Source organism: Caretta caretta, chromosome 1 (assembly GCF_965140235.1).
Source record: "Caretta caretta isolate rCarCar2 chromosome 1, rCarCar1.hap1, whole genome shotgun sequence".
Classification (NCBI taxonomy): Eukaryota; Metazoa; Chordata; order Testudines; family Cheloniidae; genus Caretta; species Caretta caretta.
The window spans coordinates 33,886,216-33,901,148 of NC_134206.1; the positions used below are offsets into that span (position 1 = coordinate 33,886,216).

Below are 14,933 nucleotides of genomic sequence, written 5' to 3' on the forward strand. Positions count from 1 at the left end.
TAGAGAGGGGACTAAACACTGCCAGGCAGGGCAATGATGGAGCTGAATTTCCAAATCCTCTGAACATTCATCTCCTATTCAGGCCATGCGAGAGCATTCTTTTCTCCAGCAGGGAGGTCCACACTGCACCTCCTCTGGAAATTGCCTGCTAGGAGCATTATAACTTGTGTTTCTCTTTCCTATGAAGCAACACACTGGCCACTGCTGCATACTGGACTATACTGAACAATGATCTGATTGTTGATGGAAAATCTCGACTGTGTACACGCATTTGTGACAGTAATAAGCAATGAGTTACATTCTCACAGTGTGTGTTTATTCAGGGCCTGATACTACTCTGAATGCAGTCATTAGGTTTGCACATAACTTTTGGCATCAGTGAGAGCAGGGTTGGGCTCACACGCCATAGCTGAGATTTTCAAATGTGATTGGTGATCGTGGGTGCCTCGGATTTTGGGTGCTCAATTTAAGACACCATAAAGGGACCTGATTTGGGTAAGGGCTCAGTGCTCTATCTATGAACAATTTCCACCTGGTGCTGACATAGCTATATCCAGTTCCAGTCACCAACAATTGAATCATAGAATCATAGGACTGGAAGGGAACATGGGTGTGACTGCCCTCTACTGGATGGAATCAGGACTACTCAACTGCTTGTCATAGGCCCTGTACAAAATAGCTCATGTAGTCGAGATGTGCTTTAGGAGTAAACATACTTGTGTGCTATCACCAGAGCGCAGTGAACTTCCACATGGTCAGTGTCCAGCATAATGCATGACAATGTCTTAGATGGCTTATAGGTATCTTAGAACTATCAACTCTTATGAAGCAGGGAGTGAACGTCTAGTGCTGTGCTTTTATCTTCTTCTTCTTCTAATATCTATCCCCTTCCCTTAAGATCATTTCCCCTTGCTTCTACCCTGGAGCTGCCCATTTACTTCTGCCTCCTGCTCTGCCTCTCCTCTACAGCGAATGGAGTCTCTTAAAGTCATCATATTGTCTGAAAGGCTGAGCTGGGAGTTCAGACTGCAGTGCAATTAAATTAAATGGCCCCTTCACTCGTACTGCTGACCAGAAAGACCATGAGTCTGGACCAAAAGAAACAAAGACTGTTATATACACAAACATAAAATAGCTTTATTGCTCAGTGACAAATAGATTAATAAATAGCCTAAATACAATATGAAGATAAGTTAAAACTATATATATTATATTTAACATTTTTCTGTTATTTAAACTAATATTTATCCGGGATTGCAGCTCTTATGTGACTCAGACATAAAGTAAAAGATGAATAACACTGATTAAAAACAAAAAATCTATGAAACGCCATCTGTAACGCATACAAAATTGGGTTCTGTTTCTTTTGCACCATCACCTTGTGTGTCTGCTCTTATTTGCAACCAAACCAACTATTGCTCTTCATTTCACGAATAACTTTCTTGGACTTGGTGTCTATTTCATACTGCTTTGATCCATGGAAAAAATAGAAATGTCCTAGAAATAGAAACAAAATGAATAATTACTTTGTACAAATGTATATTCATTCTCTTTCCACAAACACTGCTGCAAATTAAAATGTGTACACCTAAAGAAACACCCTTACTAATTTCTGTAATGATTCTTGAGTCTATGGAAATGCAAATTTTCCAATATATTCAACTATCAAAGTATTTTTTTTATTTACCTTTTTCCTGAAAAGCAGCATCGACCTTATTGCCAATTCTTGGAAAGTCAACTGATATGCGTCTTGGATAACCCTTTTCCATGGATTCAGTGACTTCATCATAACTGAGTGAAGAAAGGAAATGAAAATAATACATGAACATGTGATATTTAATATTGAGTCCAACTGACCTTTACAACAAGTAAGTCCTGCCCTTAGCTAAAACTCACTAACCATGAGCTACTGTAACTCATTGAATTGTTTAAATCCATACTATATGAATACTTTCACCTTGACTAATCGATGCACAGTCGTCCTCAGCTAGTCTGACTAAAAAGTTTGTTTTTCCTACTTGATTGCTGTAGGAGGAGTGGTGTGGGGCCCAAGTGTGCAACCTTGACATCTGGGCCCTCATCCTGCAAAGACATTTCTGTACATGACTTGCTTTGTGCTTATGAGTTGTCAATGGGACTAGTCACCTGAGTGAAGCTAAGCATATGCATAAGACTTTGCAAGTGAGCCCTTAGTTATGTGATAACTTCTTCACCCAAGAAGAAGTAGGGGTGCTTTGGGGGGGGGAGTGGTTACAAAACCCGTCTATTTGTAGAACTATTTTCTTAATTTAATTTTAGAAACTGCTTGAGTGCAGTTCCCCACTGCACGGGACAGCAGCAGTGCTGTAAAGGCCAGCCTTGCCCCAGCCCTGATCGGGTAGGGGTTGAAACAAGAGGAGGGGCTGGTCTTTCCACCCTCACACAGCTACTGGTGGCTATAGAGCTGATAGGAAATCCCACCTGCTACTGTAACACCGACAGGCCCTGGTCATAGGGATCAAACCTGAGACCTCTGGAGCTAAATGCATTAGCCTCTACTGCATGAGCTAAAAGCCACGTGGCCATTAGCTAAGGCTGTAGAGCAAACTCATTAATCTCTCTCTAAGTGGTCTCAGTGCCACTGGATGCACCCAGGAGGTGTGTGGGTTACATACTTCTCCTAGCTGAGGAAGCGCATCCTGAGCTTCAGAGACTTCCCAGCTGAAATCCCAGATGAGCCCCACCCTGTAATACCAACAGACCCTGGTCGTCAGTGGGTGGGATTGAACCTGGGACCTCTGGAGCTAAAAGCCATATGGCCGTTAGCTAAGGCTGTAGAGCAAACTCATTAATCTCTCTCTGCGAGGTTCGGTGCCACTCAATGGGACAGAGCACCACACCCAGGAGGTGTGTGGGTTATGCTACCAGCTCTCCTACCACTGGAGGTGGGGCATACCACCGGGGGGAGACAGCTCACGGTAGTCATGAGCTGCAGGGACACCAGAGGCACAAATAGGGAATAGAGCCAGGGCTGGGTGATGGGCACAAGGAGCAGCCAAAACATGAGGTCCCTACAGGCCTGCATCACACACAAGAATCAGCCAATGCTCAAAAGGAGGGGGGTACCTTAAACTTGGACTAAGAACAGAGACTGGAAGGGTAGTCGAGATTTTTACTGCTGGGTTTATGATGCTCTCCTATTAACTGTTCTTTGCAATGACACCAGGGCTCAGCGTCTGCTAATAAAGGTGCTGGGATGGAACTTTGCGTAGAGCATTGGTCACAAGAAAGAGAAAACAAAAATGACAAGAAACAAGTGTGCTGCCTCCTCCCTCAGGTGCCACCCCCGCAGCTCCCATTGGCCAAGGTTTCTGGCCAATGGCAGCTGTGGAGCAGGCACTTGGGGTAGGGCAGGGGCAGAGCACGGAGCTGCCTAGCTACACCTCCACATAGGAACAGCAGGGACAGGTTGCTGCTTGTGAGGAGACGTCTGAGGTGAGTGCCCTCCGGATCCGGCACCCCGCACCCCCTCCCGTGTCCCAGCCCCTCACCTTCTCCCACACGCAAACTCCTTTCCTCTTAGTTAACTGGAATTTTTCACTTACCACACCCCCCATTCCCCCGACATGCCGGATAAAAAAGCTTTTACTGTACTAGCAACGAATGGAAAATTTTCTGTAACTTGAGTGTTTTAAGGAAGAGGAAAGGAAAAGGAAGAGCTGAGTTCTACCTCTGTTGTCATTGACATTCAGCTTACAATAGGGTGTGCAATAGATGAGTCATGAAATCCTACTCAAGGGAGCCACACATTTGTCCTAATTCCAAATGTAAAGGGTTAATAAGGCTTTAAAGAAGCTGCATGGATTATTTGCTGGGAGAATTTAATCTTACCTCCAATACTTGTCACCTACAAAGAAGTACGTTTTTTTGGTATTCCCATCAAAAACAGCGGCATCAATTTTCTTAACGTATCTTGGAAAGCCCAGGGCATGGATGTTCCTAGGAAAACCTGGCTGTACAAACTCTCCTTTGACAACCCAGTATTGGTTGCCTGTCAAGAAAAACAAGATAGAAAAGCTTGATAGGGACTTCTGATGAGATTAAGCAGTATTTAATTGAAACTTTAAAGGAAACTTTTATGTTCCCTGCGGGGTGAATTCCATTAGATAGCATTGAATTTGAAGACATTCCTTTCCTGCAAGGCAGCTGGAATGTTTAATGTTTCAGGACATTTGGATCTTTTGCTTTATAAATTCATTACAGTAGTTAAAAAAAAACATTTTCCCTCCATGGGAGCTGGGATTGTTCAGCACCTCTGAAAATCAGGCCACTTAGTTAGGTGCCTAAATATGAATTTAGTTGACTAAATGTAAGCACTCCATTTTAAACACTTTAGCTCAAATATATAACTGATCCTCTCCTCTACCTTAAGCACATCAGTTAACTTCACTCTCAGTTTTCCTGATTATGAAATAGGCATATTTCACAGGACTGTTGTGAGGTTTATTTAGTTAATGACTGTGAAACAGCACTTTGAAGGTGAAAAGTTATGTCAGTGCTAGGTGGTGGTGTTATTATTATTAATAATAATTGCTTCTTCATTTCCACATGTAAGAAGAATATCTAGAAATTCAATAGAAATACCTTTAAAAAGAAACACTTGATCCTTCTTGTCAATTTCATAAGCGGCTTGAAAGCCAGATGGTAGAGTTGGCCAGAAGGAAGAAATTAAATCCTGCTCAATACCTGGGAAATAAGGACTCTTGCGCCAGATGTACCTGATTGAAAAGACAAGTTGCTTGTTTATATAATTATATGTTACCATTAATTCATGAGATCATCAACAGGGAAATTTAATAAAAATTCCTACTACATGAGCTGTACATTTGTTCACTAGCTGCTGGTGGTGGGACATGCCCCCAACCCACAGATCAGGTCCACTTGGAGATGCAATGCCCGTTTGGTAGTGCCCTCTTCAGTGCTACAGAGAAATCCTGTCCCATTTATTTGCACTGGGGTTCTTCCACCCGGCCCTTTTACCTCCCCCTTTCCCTCCCATTCCTTTGGTCTCCAGTAAGGCACAGGGAAGAGCTGGGTCAGGAGGAATCCTTTTGCCCACCATGTAAATGCAGCCATCTCTTCGGTGCAATGTGTCAGCTCTTTGGTAGTGCACAGCAACACTAAACTGCACTTTTTAGGAGGGAAATTTAAGAGTAATTTCTTCAGTTGAACCTTCAGGGGGCATTTATGTAGGCAGAATGTCATTCCCTGCGTTGGTATTTGCTCAAAACCCTGGGGATGCCGCTTTTATTCCATCTTCCAAGAAGTGCATTGGGATCTTTAAATGACCCATTAAAGAGTTAAGTATCAGATGTCATTGAAAAGATGGGTTTCAGAGTAGCAGCCATGTTAGTCTGTATCCGCAAAAAGAACAGAAGGACTTGTGGCACCTTAGCAACTAACAAGTTTATTAGAGCATAAGCTTTCGTGAGCTACAGCTCATCCGATGAAGTGAGCTGTAGCTCACGAAAGCTGCTGCTCTAATAAATTTGCTCTAAGGTGCCACAAGTCCTCCTATTCTTTTTATCGAAAAGATGGCACTTCTAACAGTAGAATGTCGCCAAGCACTGCAGCTGGGGCCTGGGTTCAATGCTCTCTGGAGGCTAGGAATGCCACCTACTGAATCACCAACAACACTTTCTATAGCCCCATAGTTTTCCCTTTCGATCTGCCATCCATAGCCTGACACCAGTCTGTCAAGAACAATGCTTCATGTGATATGGCTGCAGGCCAAAGTGCTCTGATTGCTCTGATTGCACAATTGCCATGGAAATGTAACAGACCGTGCACAGGATGACTAAGGATGATTTAAAATATTATTATTTACTCACCCTCAAAAAGCCCAGTTACTTCGCCCAGGTCGCATGGGCAAGTAGAAATTTGTGAGGTTGTGTTGACTATACATTTGGAAGGAAACCCCCTTCTTGAACTAATTGTCAAAGCATTGCCATTACAAGTGTAATCTAAGCAAAACTTGATGTTGACAAAACAGAAATAATTTACCTGTCTTTAAAGAATATTATTTCCCCACGGAGAGTGGTGATGGCATCAAAAGTCATGTGAGGGTCACAGCTGTCTGTTGCTGATGTTTCTGTTGGTGTTTCTGTGGATGGTATGGAGGCTGGTGGCTCGGTAGAGGTTGGGGGTCCTTAGGGAAGAGGTTAAAAGCAGAATTGGAAGGTCAGTTAGTATTGCTGTTATAGAGCTTGGAGAACAGCATTACTGGGCCAAATTCTCAGTGGGTTTGAAACAGTGTTTTCCCATTCTATCAAGGTAATTATATATATGGCCACCACAGCCATATTATCTGAGCTCTTCACAGTCTTTAATGTATTTATCCTCACAACACCCCTGTGGGGTAGGACAATGCTATTATCCCCTTTTTACAGATGAAGGAACTGAGAGGATAAGTGACACAGACGCTCTATGGCAAAGCAAGAAATTGAAGCCGGGTTTCTGGAGTCCTAGCTTAGTGCCCTCACCAATGCCTCTCTGAACTCCTCCTTGACATTAATGGAGCTGTGCCAATTCACATCTGCTCAGGAGCTGGCACAAGACCATCACAAAGTTTCATACAGAAACATATTTAAACCTTTCGGATTAGTGATGCCCAGGAAGCACTCACCTCTACAGGGAGGGGGGTGCCTAATATGCATGAAGAAGGGGCAACACTATGTACTCCTCGTCACAGGTAGCCAGTTGAGCTGGCTCGTGCAGATGGAGATAGAGTGAGCCATGGCCTTACCTGCTTCTCATTCCTTTGGCTATGATTAGCACCCAAATGGACAGAAGAGGGAACACAGTCCCTGTGTAAAGGTAAGAGCAAGGACTGCAATTACAGCCAGCCCCTGTACACTGCTCTAAGGGTGAGGCTCCTTACCCCCTTCACACCCCACACAAGTCGGCCACAGTTGATCTTGATTACAAATTCTCATCAAATTGTTTGTAACCTGTAGGAGAGAAACTTTAAAAAAAAGTGATGTTTCCTCCTTACCATATAGGGTCTGAATGCCATCAACATCATCCTGAGGGAGCCTGTAGTTTCTGGTCTCTGTCTGCAGATAGGCTGGATACATCAAGGAGCCGAGGACATTTGAATGACCAAGACCCAGTGAGTGGCCAAACTCATGAGCAGCAACAAGGAACAAGTTGAATCCTAAAAATATAAAAAGCATAGCATGCATGTAAATTAAATACATGTCCCCGTAAAACAACAGGAAAGGACAGGTGAGGTCCCAGAGGAGTGGAGAAGGGCAAACATGGTAGCTATCTTTAAAAAAGGGAAACAAAGGGCATGTCTACACTGCACTGTAAATTTGGCTCTGTGGGACCTGGGACTGAGAATGCAATGTCTCCAAGCCCATACTTAAGCATCCATTCTGCATTGTAAACCCAGGTCTCATAGCCATATTAGCGCATCCATATGGCACTACACACACCTTCTGACTCTGGTCTGCAGCTTGAGCTGTGTTCACACTGCAAAATGTCAGGGCTTGGATCCAGGTCACAGTGGGACTCAGGCTCTGAACCACCACCACCCCGTCTCCTCCCGCCTCCTCCCCTCCGCCACACACAGCAGAGTCCTAGGACCCAGGTCCTGGAGCACGCACGGGGAAAATTTGGTGGGTGCAGAGAACCCACCGGCAGCTCCCCGCCCCAGCTCACCTCACCTCCGCTCTGCCTCCTCCCCTGAACGTGCTGCCCCGCTCTGCTTCTCCACACCCCCACCCCCGGTTTCCCGCGAATCAGCTGTTCTGGGGGGAAGCCGGGGAGAGCTGAGAAGCAGGCGGCGGCTTCCCACTCAGGCCGAGGGTGGCGGAGGTGAGCTGGGGTGGGGAGCGCTTCCCCTGTGCCCCCTCCCATTTACCTGCTGTGGCATGGGCAGCCCTTCTCGTGCCCCCGCCCCAGCTCACCTCCGTGTCCCTGGGCCTGAGCGGGAAGCCGCGGCCTACTTCTCAGCCTGCCCCGGCTTCCCGCGCGAACAGGGGGAAGCGGGGGGGGGGGGGGGGGGGGGAGATGGCAGAGAAGCAGAGCGGGGCGGCGTGTTCAGTGGCAGAGGCGGAGCAGAGTGGAGCTGGAGCTGGAGCTGGGGCTGGGGCTGGGGCTGGGGTGCTCTGCACCCACCAAATTTTCCCCTTGGGTGCTCCAGGGCTGGAGCACCATGGAGTCAGCACCTAAGGCACCACTTTTGGCCTGTTAAATTTAGTTTGGCCTGTTTAGTTTTTTTAATTTGGCCTGTTAAATTGTCCCTCGCGGAACAACCGGTTCTGAAAGGACTTCTAAATTTAACAACCGGTTCTAGCGAACCGGTGGGAACCGGCTCCAGCTCACCACTGGTCATATGTAAGACACAAGAGGGAATTGTGCTTCTTGTGAGGCATCAGCTGGAGTACTGTGTCCAGTTTTGGGTGCCACAGTTTAAGAAAGATGTGGAAAAATCAGAAAGCATCCAGAGCAGAGAAACCAAAATGATAACAGGTTTACAAAACATGACCTGTGAGGAAAAGTTAAAAAAAGATTGTGAAAAGAATTCGTTTTGGACTATGTAGGCCTGGTTATTACTTTTTTTTTCCTTCAAGGAAACAAATCTGAGGCCAGCCACCATGAAAGCATCTGTTCATACTGCAGAAATATCCCTCCTTACATATAATCAAGGTTTTGTTAATATTGATGAGTTCAGATGCCAGAAGAGGCTATTATGATTGTCTCGACTGACTTTCTGAATAACACAGGCCATGGAATTTCACTCCATAATTCCTGCATTGAATCCTATAGCTTGTGATCTCACAATATATCCCACGATAAAGCACATTAGACAGAAGCACTCAACATGCACCACAAATACACTCATCCACTGAACACACATCGTTTTCCCTGCACAAGGTCGTTAAAAGTTATCATCACTTTAATACTTTTTTTTATTTAAAAAGTGGTGAGTTCAGTATTTTACAACTGCTAAGAGCCTCACCCTGAGGGCACAGTTTCATGCCATATTGTCTAACTCAGTAATGCCTATTGTCTAACTCAGTCAAACCAGTCCACCTCCAGGGTAATTCCAGTCACTCCACGGGAGCCACAGTTGTAGTCAGTGCATTGACTTCAGTGGCATTACTATGGATTGTCATGGGTGTCATTGAGACCAGAATCTGAACCACTGATTTCAAGGAGAACTCCGCTGAGAAGTACAGCAGGTTCCCACCCTGTATATGTAGTTATTGCTAAGCTGCATTACTTTTGCGCCCCCATCTCTTTCCAGTGTAAAAATGAGCAAATAGCTCTTAAAATCAAATACTGCACAGTGGAGAATGCTAGTGAAATAGTAAGGGATTCCTACCTTTCAAATCTTTTGTCCAGTATTCATCCTCATCAAAGTGGGCATCTCCACCAATACCTTCGCCAGGTGCATAGGCATGAGCGAGAGTTCCACCCACTCCATCAAAGGAATAGAAGTCACCATGAACTAGAAAAGGATACATAAAAAGTATGATTCTTCTCAATTGGGACTGTAAGTAAATGTGTCAATATTTATCATGGACACATGGGGATTCTCTTACATCCAGCCACAAAGGAGATCATTATATCTGCGTCGCCTTCGTAAACTCTGGTGAATTTCAGTGGGGTCACGCTGCTCCAGACGTTCCAAGCCTTCTCAATCGCTTCATCTACATCAGCGGGTGCCATGTCTGGTGTATAGTTCAAAATCCTTTAAATACATAATAAGGAAATAAAGATAGGCAATTAAAAATGCAACTGACAAGACATGTACTTCAAGTTAAACATTTTGCTTCCTTGTTGTCTGTATATTACTATTTGTATCTCTTGTCTTTTTAGGCAATATGCTCCTTGATACACAACATATGTCTATCTCTGTGTTTGTTTAGTACCTACTACAATAGGGCTGTGATCCTGATTCAGGCTCCTAGGTGCTACCATAATGATAAGAATAAATAATAATAAACATAGAAAACTAATTCCTTCTGTAATTCCCAGTGGCACTCAAGGAAACACACAGAAATATTACCTATATTTCAGATCTGTTTTTGTCCATCTAGGAGACCGTGGAAAGGTGCTGAACTGACCGACATCAGGTATTCCACACCTGGGCTGCTTCATCACCTCCAGAGTATTGGAATCCAGTTCCCCAGTCACTTTCAGCCCAAAGAATGCCTGCATTTCTTGGATTTTGTCACTTATGGTTTTTCTGTTCTTCATTTTAAAGATAGGGTCCGCCTCTGTTTTAAGTTTATAGTACTTTTCCAGATATTTCTGATGGGAAAAAACACCCACATTTTATGACATTCATGTTTCTTTTAGAATGTATAGAATAATCTTAATAGTTATATAATTATTCCTGTGATCTTAATATAATAAAAGACTAATTCTTCCTATCAGCTTTAATCATATATACTGTCTACAACCATTACCTCAGCAAATTGCATGTCTTCTTCATTTTTCTTCTCCATTTCTGGAACTACTGGAAAAGCATAAGAAAATGCTACACAGAGTAAGATCTGGAATGCAAGATTCTTCATTTTCAACGTCACTTCTTTATCCTACCACTAGTTTAACAAAACCTCTCAGTCTCTAGCTTTTCTGTGCATGTCTCTTCAGTGTCGCAGTATATATATCACTTGGGTGCTCTGTAAAGTCAACAGTGACATGACTCACAGTTTATAACATCCTCTGATTTTCCACAAAACATACACAAAGCTACTTTTAGCAGACGTATGACACACTACAGGTGACCTCGTCTGAAACCCCCTGATTTTGCAATGTTGTCAGAGGCTGTCCGGGATACTTTCCTATTCCTTTCCTTCCCATTTTTCCCCCTTTCCTTCCTAAATTAGGCCAACATTTTAAAACTTGAGTTCAGCACCAAAAGTCATACCTAGGCATTTGCATAAAAGTAGTCTGATTTTTCAGAGGTGCTGAAGTGTGAGAAAAAACATTATGTTAGCAAATGTTAGACTTGTCTTAATCAATTAAATTATTCCAGTTTGTTGTCAGTAGTTGTCTTGTTTTATAAGCTAAAATTGTAATATGAAATTGTTTTGCTTTAAAATCATTTTGTATTGTTACAAGTCTTGTCTGCTTGTTAAAAGATTGTTTAACTGTTCCCTTTGCTGTTCCCTTTAATTGCTCGTTAGAACATTGTTTAGCCTTTCTTTGTGTGAGTGAGGATGCAAGTGTGTGAGTAAATAAGAAGAGATGCCAGCAGCAGATGGGCATAATCACCAAAGAGGGAGTGAAGAAACAAAGACGCCAGTATTATCTTGTCCTCATGGCCAAAAAGTGCAGATTAACAACCCTAAAGTACAAAGGTATCCACCCAAAAACAAGAACAAAATGCCATAGGAGAAGATGAAAGATGATTATGTATACAGCCAGCCTTAGTCTTTGCTATTGATTTCAGCAATAGAGGCTGCCACGCCAGTTAAGCTATGTGTGCGTACATGGCCCTTAGCATACAGTCTGGGGAGAGGTGCCTGGAGTCTGGGGGAGAGGAATCCTCTCTCGGGGTATCCCTACTCAGCATTTTGGAGCAAGCCTCCCTGCCTGCATCAGCTGACTCGAGCTAGCAGGCCTTGCAATAGCGCTCTGAAACAGCGGTATAGGGAGCACTTTGAAATTGCAGCTCAGGGATCCGAAGCTCGCCCCTCTACCTAGGCTGAAGATCCCGAGTTCCAGTCCAAGCTGCCACTTCAAAGCACTGTCTGTACAGCAATTTTTAGAGCGTGAGCATGAGCCCCACTAGTCCGAGACTCTTGACGAGGTTGGGTGGCTTGCTCCATAATGCTATGTAAACATACCCTACGGGGGCTTCAGCTAACCCAAAGGCTGGAGTAGACTCTGCTGCCCCCTTTTGTGGCAACAGTGAATTTTTGGCTCTGTCTCCTGGCCCACCCATATCCCCCACACACACATACCCCTCGCACACAATGACATTTAAGGGGCCTCAGTAGAGCACCCCAGAACCACACTGGCCCCCTGCCCAGGGAGTCTCCACGTCTATGGAGGAAGGGACTGATGAGCTGAGTGAAAAATCTGTGTGTGCTCAGTATGTGGTTTTCAAATGTGCCTAACTAGGTCAAATCAAGACCAGTTTCCTTCAGAACAAGCCAGATGTCAGCTTGCAGATCTCAGCCACTGTGGTATTAGGATTGTTTTTAAAAGGCTGTAAGAAATTTGCTGTTGCTGAAAAAGTGTTTCCTTTCTTTCTTTCTCTCTCTCCTCTTTCTCCCCCCCCCCATTCAAAAATGGCTAACTTGTTTTTCAGATCAAATTTCCACTCCCACCCTCTCCTTCCCAAACCATGTTTGTGCACAAACTAACTACGGGAAATGTCAGCTTCCAAAAGGGAACGTTTCAGAAAGATGCAAGCAACTAACGACAGGACTAAAATGGAAATCGTTGTGCAACCTTAACTCTGGAGCAACATGATTGGCACCCCACTATAAATAATTATATCCCCTCTGGAAGGAGCAAGCATAGCTAATAGTGGGTGTTGCCACAGTAGGCTCTGGTATGAGTATCCATATCATAATCTTATCCCAGTTTGATTGCTAATACATGGGCCCTACCATAGAACTTTATGAGGGAGAGTAGGACTTTGACCTCACTTTTTTCCTGCCTCTCCACAATGCTTGAAATGCTGTATCTCATTCAATGGCATTTGACACATGGGACCATAATGTTCTTATCTGTAAACTTCAGTCCATAGGATTGGCAACTGAACATGTTAGTAACTAAAAAATTACAGACCAGATTGTGCCTGGCTCTCGCCCAGGGCTCTCAGAAGGGTGAGGTAGGGAAATGAACAAGTTCAGTTGCCAAACCCTGCAGATTTACAAGCTTACAGATAATGATTTTATGGTTCTGCATATCATTTGTGATGAACTGAGAATCGACATGACTGTGAAGGCCCAGATATGCAAGCCAGGTCAAATTTACAGCCACAGAGGTGAGTTCTGCAGGTTGTCAGAGAGCAGTTCACACATTTCTAAGTAATCGTACAGGAACCATGACAGGGGTATCCAGGAGGCATTGTGACTCAAATCATCCCTCTGAGGCAGTGGTTTTCAAACTTTTTTTCTGGCAACCCAGTTGAAGAAAATTGTTGATGCTCGGAACCCAGTGGAGCTGGGGATGAGGGGTTTGGGGTGTGGGAGGGGCTCAGGGCTGGGAATGAGGGGTTCAGGCTGTGGGAGGGGGCTCTGGGCAGAGTGTTGGGGTGTGGGAGGGGGTCAGGGCTCTGAACTGGGGCTGCAGGCACTGGGGTGGGGCCGGGGATGAGGGGGTTGGGGTACAGGAAGGGGCTCCAGATTTGGGAGTACTCAGGGCTGGGGCAGGGGATTGGGCAGCCGTGACCCAGTGCCTTCCATTCCACAACCCAGTACTGGATCGCAACCCACAGTTTGAAAACCCCTGCTCTGAAGCACAGTTCCTTCTTTGCTTTCCCCTTGCTCTGGGAGTAGACAGGGAGAGATAAGAAATCTGCTACTGGCCTATACCAATAACACCATTACAATTGACTGCACTGCCTGGTGTGTGTGTCGGGGGTGGGGGGGAAGCCCAGGAGCCACCCACCTGCTCCGGATGGGAGATATACATTGTTTAAAACATATATTTGTATAATATAAAAGTGAAAAAGCAGAAATCCCTACAGCATTAGTGACAGGCTTTCAGGAAGCAGTGCCCACTGCTACAGAAGGGACTTTCAGTGATCTCGCTCAGTTACTTATATTAATCACTAGAGTGACTGAGCATCTCACAATCCTTAATATATTCATCCTCCCAGCACCCCTCTGAGGTAGAGAAATGCTATTATCCTAATTTGATAGATGGGGAACTGAAGCACAGAGAGGCTAAGTGACTTGCTCACGGTCTGTAGCAGAGCTAGGAATTAAACCGAGGTCTCCTGAGTCCTCAGGCTAATGTCCGAACTGCTGGACCATCATTCAGCTCTCCTGCACCATCCTTCCAGTATTATGGATCACCACTAGTGCAACATATTTCTCCAGTCCAATTCACATGGTTGTCTGAGGTCTCAAAATGTCACTTTTAATTAAATTTCAACAGCACTAAATTTTTCTGCAGATCATCAACATCCCAGTGCTAGCTGGAAATTTTGTGGTTTCTAATTTCTACAGATATTTGAAATTCTACCCAGAAGTAGAATTTGGCACTTCAGCAATTTTGGTTTATGGAGAGAAGGAAAGGAAAGATAAATTAACAATCGGAAACAATCACACTCACAATCACACTCATATCTTGACTTTAGTAAGGCTTTTGATACTGTCTCGCATAACCTTCTCATAAACAAACTAGGAAAATACAACCCAGCTACTATAAGGTGGGTGCATAACTTGTTGGAAAACTGTTCCCAGAGAGTAATTAGTGATTCACAATTAAGCTGGAAGGGCATATCAAGTGGGGTCCTGCAGGGAACAATTCTGGGTCCAGTTCTGTTCAATATCTTCATCAATTATTTAGATAATGACATAGAGAGTACACTTATAAAGTTTGTGGATGATACAAAGCTGGAAAGGGTTGCAAGTGCTTTGGAGGATAGGATTAAAATTCCAAATGATGTGGACAAACTGAAGTAAATAGGATGAAATTCAATAAGGACAAATGCCAAGTATTCCACTTAGAAAAGAGCAATCAGTTGCACACATACAAAATAGGAGATGGCTGCCGAGGAAGGAGCACTGCGGAAAGGGATCTGGGGATCATAGTGGGTTACAAGCTAAATATGAATCAACAGTGTAACACTGTTGCAAAAAAAGCAAACATAATTCTGGGATGTATTATGTGTGTTGTAAGCAAGATATGTGAATTAATTCTGCTCTATTCCATGCTGATTAGGCCTCAGCTGGAGTACTGTGTCCAGT

The 14,933-nt window shown here is 44.2% G+C and overlaps 1 protein-coding gene across 1 annotated transcript; it reads right to left on the reverse strand.

Annotated features, from left to right (window-relative positions):
• Positions 1-1,268: 1,268 nt before the first annotated feature.
• On the reverse strand, positions 1,269-10,299 carry LOC142069286 (stromelysin-1-like). Its single transcript, XM_075119939.1, has 9 exons — positions 10,061-10,299; positions 9,594-9,742; positions 9,374-9,499; positions 7,034-7,195; positions 6,043-6,187; positions 4,624-4,757; positions 3,871-4,030; positions 1,688-1,791; positions 1,269-1,497 (listed from the first exon to the last, which is right to left on the reverse strand). Exons 1-9 carry the CDS (start codon positions 10,249-10,251, stop codon positions 1,394-1,396), a joined length of 1,275 nt encoding a protein of 424 aa, XP_074976040.1. The 5' UTR covers positions 10,252-10,299; the 3' UTR covers positions 1,269-1,393.
• Positions 10,300-14,933: the final 4,634 nt, after the last annotated feature.

Excerpts from the sequence above, each read along its gene's own strand:
- LOC142069286 (XM_075119939.1), bottom strand. The coding sequence starts at position 10,251 with ATGAAGAACAGAAAAACCATAAGTGACAAAATCCAAGAAATGCAGGCA. Across the intron at positions 7,196-9,373 it reads CTGGACAAAAGATTTGAAAG|GATTCAACTTGTTCCTTGTT; the intron begins GTAGGAATCCCT and ends TTATATTTTTAG. Across the intron at positions 4,031-4,623 it reads TCAAGTGTTTCTTTTTAAAG|GCAACCAATACTGGGTTGTC; the intron begins GTATTTCTATTG and ends TTTTCTTGACAG.